This window comes from Malania oleifera, chromosome 3 (genome assembly GCF_029873635.1).
Source record: "Malania oleifera isolate guangnan ecotype guangnan chromosome 3, ASM2987363v1, whole genome shotgun sequence".
In the NCBI taxonomy this organism is placed as follows: domain Eukaryota; kingdom Viridiplantae; phylum Streptophyta; class Magnoliopsida; order Santalales; family Ximeniaceae; genus Malania; species Malania oleifera.
In genome coordinates, this window is record NC_080419.1 from 8,641,724 (window position 1) to 8,649,781 (window position 8,058).

The window sequence follows — 8,058 nt, forward strand, 5'->3', positions numbered from 1 at the left end:
ACTTGTATGGGCGGATAATCACCCCTATCCTTGGGTAGTCTCGTGAGTAAACCTTTGCATGTGATTGTTAGGTTCAGAAAATGACTTTCAGTATTACGTTAATGGTTTTCAAATATTATAAAATGATATGTATAATCTCATGATGGCCATACATTGAGTTTAATATATTGTTTCTTCCCTTACTGAGATGTGTCTCACCCGAATATGAATGTATTTTTTTTTCAGGATTTTCTCAAGATCAAGCTTTGAGAGCTCGAGATTTTTATAGCATTATTGGGAAATAGAAAAAGGAAAAGGGTATATTTCTATGTTAATTTTGTGGAATGTAAATATTTATGTTTTATGTCTTTATGTTTTAAATATGTGGACAAAAGAATGTTTGTGAACATGCATAAATGTTTTGGAGATATATGTAATTATGGAAATGCAGGTGTTGAAGGATATTATGGTCTATGGGTAGAACTAGGAAACTCTGGTATTATTTGTATGATTGAGATTCACAGTTGTGTTTTCCGCTGCATATGTATGGTTTAATTATGGAATATCAGGGATTTTATCAGGTATAACACGCTGGACGCTAGTTTAAGGGTTTGGGGAGTTATAATAAGAGTGAGACCAAGATTTTTTACGAGTTTCGGCTTATCCCCAGCCTATGCCCTTGCCTTAGGCAAGACCACCTAAGGATTCTACTAACACGTTTCTTTGCGGGCGGAACAAATCGATTACAACCCTCCTTTAGGGTGGAGACCCCTCTCCAAGCGATACCCCACACTCTGTTACAATGATCCAATGACCTGAACAGTCAAAGAAACAAGAAACAATTCCTTTTGTACAAAGAACACTCTCAGATAGAGCTGGTTAGTACAATTGAAAGCACTATATACTTCAATAACAAATATCAAAATAAATAGAATTGAAGCTCAATAACAAATTCATAGGACTTCTTCTCTAGATAGGAATAAGCAATTCAGATGTTTTAGAGCTCAGAGAAGAATGATAAGCACTTCAGAATAACTCAGCAATTTCAGAATATCAAAGAGTGAGCAAGAGAACTTTGAGAGAGCAAGAGAGCTTTGAGCTTAAGAGCAGATTTTCAATGCTTGGTATGAGTTTGATTAGAAAAAACATGTATTTATAGGCTCAAAAAAGGTTAATTCATGTTGCCCAAGTTTACTTGGAGTATTTCCCAAGTTTTTACAAAATTTGGGGCACAAGAAACTTAAATTTGAATTTTAAAACTTTTAAAAAATATAGCTATTAACAGTGTTTAGGTACCTGAGGTCTCGGGGTCAATTGCCTGAGGTTCCTTAAAACTATAAAATTTTTAATTGAAAACTGGGTCAGGCGCCTAAGGTGACAAGGGTATGTCTCCTGAGCCTACACCGCCTCTTCAAAAAATTCATCAGGAAAATCTTTAGGCAACTGAGCTTATTCTTCAGTCACCTGAGGAAAATCTTCAGGCGCTTGAGCTTATTCTTTAGTCGCCTCAATAGATAAAAATTCTAATTTTTAGGTTATTTTTCAAAACGACTTAGTCCTCTTGCTTTGTCACTTTGAAAATCATTTTCTGGGTTTTAAAATAGGGTCTCTAAGTCCATGACAACCCCTAATAAGCTTCAAACCATTTCCACGTGATATTTAGTATGAAGTACTTACATAATTCAACCTAAAGCCTTAAAAACTCTAAGCTTGAAGTCTTCATAGTGTATTTGCTTTGAATCCTCTTAGACTTGAGCTTGAGTCAACTTTAGGTTCCCAAATGCTTTGAATCATTTTGGTCCATTTGAGCTTTCTTCAGATCACTTTGAAGACAAGTGTGGCTTTATGGTCCTTGGTGATCTTCAACTTGCATTTCCTTTGATCTTTTGAGCTTTGTCATTGAAGCTTCCCAAAAATATCATCACTTAACAAAACATGTTAAATCAACCTTCATTTGTTATCGTCAAAATGAGATTCAAAAGCCATGTTAGGCCAACAGATCTCTAAAACCAAGTAATTATACAGCTGAAAACCTCAATATTTATATACTAGAATACTAAATACATTTTATTACAATAATATCTCCAATAAAAAATTTAAATACATTCTTAGAAATTCTAAGATAAACCATAAATAACAAATTTAATAATTAATCTAAACTACTATTTCTAACCCCACCACGCTTCCGCTGTGCTACTCTAATTCCTGTCTCTTTGCACAGGGCATCTGAAAAAAAAATTTGATAATGATGGGGTGAGACACTTCTGAGTAAGGCGAAATACATTATTATTAATGTGTGGTAGATGAGTTTTACTGTGATAATTATTTATATACATTTCTTATGTTACTCCTAAATATATATGAAAATAGTGTAGAACCACAAATAAATCTACTAACGTAAGTTTTACGACATGTCACAAATAAATTAAAATTACACTTCTATAGTACTTCTATATACACTTCTATATACACGCCACACAGTCCATTCCCACCTATTTATATGCCATACAAATAGTGCCACACAAGCTAGTACCATATAGGCTAATAATATGCTACACAGGCTAGTCTATATGCCATACATGTTAGGCCACACAAGCTAGTGATATGCCATACAAGCTAGGCCACACAGGCTAGTGATATGCCACACATGCTAAATATAGGCCACACAGGCTAATTAAATATATATGCCAGAGGCCTTCTCCTTCCATTTACAAAATTAATCACTTCATAATTCCACGAAAACTCTCAACTTGATATAACATTATATCACTTCGTATTCTACAGAAATAAACTATCATATCCCCGTAATCATACCCAGCCTGTTGTTTCATAATTTCACAATATCCCATCATATCCGTATATCCATAAATTAATATTACAACACATGCTCGCAATATCATACCATAACAATTCCATGAATTCATTTATAATTAATTGTTAATTAATCTCATGCTACACGGTTATACATTAAATTTTCATTAAATAATTCGCCGGGAAAAAGGTGTGTATTTCTAAAATCCGGTCCGATCATTTCCGAAATTCTATTTAATTTAAACATGCAATTTCCTTAAAATGGAGGCACTTGAACCACTTTCCTAGTTATTCCCAAATATGTATAATAAACCAAACTAAGAATTTTAACCGGTCAAATCATTTAGAAAATTCACTACAATAATCCAGAAATCAAATACTCTAATTCAATCAGTTCAACTTTAAAATAACAATTATTATAAAATCCCTAGGCTCACAAACACCAATTTATTTATCTAATAATAATAATAATAATAATAATAATAATAATAATAATAATAATAATAATCCAAAATTCAATTTCCATATGCCAGAATATTCAGAAAAACATGTATATAATTTCTATAATCTCATATTACACTTTAATCGGTTAATTTATAAAAATAACTGATATAATGTATTCCCCTTACCTATTCATGGAGACTATGCCTGTAAGATTCCTAAACCGACGCCTATGGCGTTCAGAGCACAAATCCTGTAACCACATATTAAGGTATAAATAGTTAAGTCTTGGAATAATAATTATTTTAATGTCCCTAGGCTCATACACTCCCGTTAACCAGTTAAATTCTAAAAACATGGGAATGATCTACTTCCCATATTTAAATTTAATTTCTAACATATTAAAAAAAATACCAATATGATCAAATCCCCGCATTTTAATCTAATTCCAAAATATTCCCAGAATTCGAATTTAATCCAATACTTGCAATTTAACTTAATTCCAAAATATTCCCCAACAATTTTATTTAATCAAATTCCTACATTTTAATTTAATCCTAGGAATATCTCCAAAAATCCAATTTAATCAATTCCCTACAATTTAACTTATTCTCAAAACATTCCTAAAAATCTGATATAATTAAATACTACAATTTAATCGGTTAAAATTTTTAAAAACCCATATAATTTGTACTCCTCACCTTAACCTCGGAGTGGTGTTTAGGACTCTCAAATCAAAAATCTGTTCCGATTAACCTGTTGAAGATCGCTGCTAGGCCTTAAAAATGACGTCTAATCGTCAGTTAGGCTAAAGGTAGGAAAGAAATTGAGGAGAGAGAGAGAGTGAGTGAGAGAGGGAGGGAGAGAGAGAGAGAGAGAGAGAGAGAGAGAGAGAGAGAGAAAGAGAGAGAGAGAGAGAGTTTACCTTATCCTAAGAGTGGTGCCTACGACGCCCTAATCACTAATCCACTTTGATTAAAATGTTGGTGGCTGAGAATGGAACCCAGTGGTATTTTTTGTTCCTCAATTGGCTGAGTATTTACCGAGAAAATGAGGAGGAGAGAGAGAGAGAGAGAGAGAGAGAGAGAGAGAGAGAGAGAGAGAGAGAGAGAGAGAGGGAAGGCGAGGAGAGAGAGAATGGCAAAGAGAATGATGCCCAAGAGAGAAGAACTCTTTGGATTGCTTTGAACCGAAGGATCTTTTGATCCTTCAGTAACCTAATGTATATAAATAATATATATTATTATAACTTAATAATCTTATATGATATCATACTAATATTATATACACACACACATATGTATATATAAAACTTTATCCTTATATGTTTATATATATATCCATCACATTATTTATTTAATTAATTCAATTTAACAATATTTAATTAACTAATTAATAATAATAATAATAATAATTTTAATTAATTTTTTATTTTTAAATTTAATTTTCTTTTTTAAAGAATCACACTTACTCACATATTATTTTTGGGATTGTCACAAAATGAACAGGCATACACATATGTTGACTCTATGAGTCTGATCCCGTTTTAATTATGACAAAACCAATGTTTCTCAACTGCGCACTGAACTTCTTGAACAAGTTTATCCTTAGCATGTACTATTGGCAGGAACTCAAGCAAGCCATATGAACTATGAAGATCAAGCTTCATTTATGGCGTTTGAAGAATCAAAAGAATGAAGGCCTATTCTCTATTGTATTTGCAATCTTTTTTAATTGGTCTGTAATAATTTATATGGTCTGTAATAATGCATCTGCATGCATGATAGGGTTTAATGCTCAACAAGACCATATGAAACCGAATGACCTTAGGGATCATCCTTTGGTCGACCTTCGGTTGACCGATGCCAGATTTTTTCGATGTCTTCATAGACCTTAGAAAGACTTTAGATCCCTAAACTTATACTTAAATTAGTCCCCAAAATACATACACTATCAGGGGAAACAATTGAATTAAAATAAGACTGAAAAGGCATAAAATGAGAGAGGTCGGGCGACCAAACCCTAGGAGTTCAAAACTCCTCGGGCGCCCGAACCGCTAAAAAGTCAGCAAGTTGACTTGGTTTTGGGCGACCGAACCAAAAATGAATGTATCACCCTCGGGTGACTGAACGTCAATCCTGACTTTTCCTAACAACTCAGTTACCCAAACTCCCACGTTCATTTTACCCTCGGGCGACCGAAAGTTTAAGTTCGGGTTACCAAACTTTACATTGGGCTACCTAATCACAGACCTTTTGGAAATCGCCTCGGTTCAGTAAATTGAACCTTGATTCGGGCACCCGAACTTCAAAATGAACTTTTTCCTCTGTGTTTGTTTGAGCGACTGAACCGTGGCTTGAGCACCCTAAACTCTCGCGTTGGTTTTATTTTTTAACCGAGATAAAAGAGGTTAAACAGGGTTAAAATATTAAACTCATTTAAAATATTTTTAATAATGCCCATTGAGTCCCCAACGGTCATAATTTTGCCCTTGCCTATATATATCTTCTCATTTGCAAAATTAAACATTGATTAGCAAGATCATTAAGGAAAAACTCTCTCAAATTTTCAAATCCCATTTAGCTCATACTACTTCCACACACTCTCTATTTTGCTATTCTCTTGATAGATCAAGATCCCAAGAGTGTTATTGAGTGTTTTACATTGCTAAAACTCTCCTTGTTAATTGATTAATTATTTTCATTGAGAATTCTTATCTAGGGTTTTTCTCCCAATTTCAAACAATAAATCTTTAAGCGGGAATACCCTTATAGCTAGTGAGTCTTTACATCTTGATTACAAGACTTATAACGATTTTCTCTACAAAGCAAAAGTCTTGGCAAGACGCAAGAAATTATATTACAATATATGAAATTTAAATCATGCACAAAATAAATAATAAAGAGTATAGGGAGAGAAAATCAACCCTAGTATTTTTACGTGGTTCGACACCAAGCCTATACGCCCACGCCTTAGCACCAAGTCAAGAATTCCACAATCCACAATGAATACTCCTTCACCGGTAGAGCAAGCCTTACAACTCAGGAAAAAATCTCTACCGCGCTCACCAAGAGCCTTCACCAAACGGTTCACCAAGAACCTTACAAATTGGTTCACAAAGAACCTTTACTAGAATATGATTAAATACAAATGATGCTCCTTTAATTTGAGCTAATAATAAATACAAAACAAACGTCACACTTAATCTCTCAAGGATTGATTCAAACACAATTTAGAGAGCAAGAGAGATTGAGCACTTTGAAATGAATAACTAGAATGCAAGAGTGCCTAGGTTTTGGATTCAAATAAATCTTTCACTAAATGCTTGTATAAATCATCAAAACCATGCTAAACAAGTCTATGGACTTATATATATAGTCAAAAACCCTTACTAGTCGTTAACTAGCTATTGGGAGCAACTCCTAAGCAAAACTAGCCATTTTTCTAGCCTTTATGGGGCTGGGCACAAGACCACTTGTCGACGAATCCCCTGCACCTGTCAACTAGTCACCTGGGTAGGAAACTCGCGTTGGCTACCGGTTTTACTCATCGACTAGTGTCAACTAGGGGTGAGCAAATGGTCGGTTCGGCCAATTTGGGCAATTAACTGAATTAACTGAAAATTTCGGTTAATAAATGCTGTTAACTGAACCGACCAAACTTCCGAATTTAACAGAAATTATTTATAATTAATTGCTAAAAACAATATATAATTATAATTAATTGCAAAAAAAAAATGGGTGAACATGTTGGGGAGCTGATTTCTTTTACCACGAGACCGAAATAACTAGGGAATGCTCCAAAATCCAATAACTCTACGACTATGAGAAATTTTTCTCCCAACTCACCTCAATGCTGTTGAAGTAAATCCCATCCTTCGTCACTAGCCAAAAGCATTTCTTGAGATCGAAGCATCGGTGGCCGTCCTGGTGAACCCAAAATGCCTCGAACCTCTTCCTCTGACGATCCCACTTGATGGTGCATGAGAATTGGACGGTTCCCCAGAAGTCGATCAGGAGTCCCCAGCTGAACTTTTCCCCCTCCTGCAGTGCTTCCCCCCAGATCATCCTCCGATGATGAACACCATAATACCATATCACCAGCGGAGTTGAAGAGTTGGTCCTGAACCCGTTGGTCACGTGAATCTCATACTCCATGCCTTGGGAATACTTCGGTCTCCGGCTGCCTCAGTGCCATGAATACGATGCATAGTGCCAGGCCAAAACCCTGGCCCTTCGCTCTGCCTTTTTTCCCCCCAAGCCAAGCCCCACCCCTTGAACATATAACAATTTATATTTAAAATTAGTTAATTAATAATTCGATTAATTGGTTAACCGAATTAATATGTTTTGTTAATCGAACCGAAACTCGATTCATTGAATTTTGGTGAAGCCCAATTGAACTGAACGAACCGATTTTTTTACCCTAACCAAACAGACAAATTTTAGCTGGTTAAATCTGTTAATTCGGTTTTCCCCGAATTATGTTCACCCCTAGTGTTAACTAGTCACTCGTTGACAAATCTCTTGTTCTCGTCAACGAGTGCTCTGAATTAGAAAAAGTCAACAACATGAAAGTTGTGAGATTTTTTCTTAGCTTTTCAGGGACACCAAGATCGTTATTTTTGGACTTTTCTAGAAAAAAGTTATGCCCCAAATATCGAAGGGTGTTTAGGAAATTTGATATGTGCATATCTGAGGTTTTAAACTTAACCAAAAAACCTTTTAATCACTTAAAACATTTTTGAACAAAGGTATATAAAATATATAAAGTCTAATGAAGATTAAAACTTGTCCAAGTGAGTTTCCACTTAAATATAAGATATAT

At 34.6% G+C, this 8,058-nt stretch overlaps 1 protein-coding gene across 1 annotated transcript; it reads right to left on the bottom strand.

The window, feature by feature from the left end:
* Positions 1-3,415: 3,415 nt before the first annotated feature.
* On the bottom strand, positions 3,416-7,388 carry LOC131151151 (uncharacterized). Its single transcript, XM_058102400.1, has 2 exons — positions 7,080-7,388; positions 3,416-3,484 (listed from the first exon to the last, which is right to left on the bottom strand). The coding sequence occupies exons 1-2, from the start codon at positions 7,386-7,388 to the stop codon at positions 3,416-3,418; spliced, it is 378 nt and encodes a 125-aa protein (XP_057958383.1).
* Between the last annotated feature and the right edge of the window lie 670 nt (positions 7,389-8,058).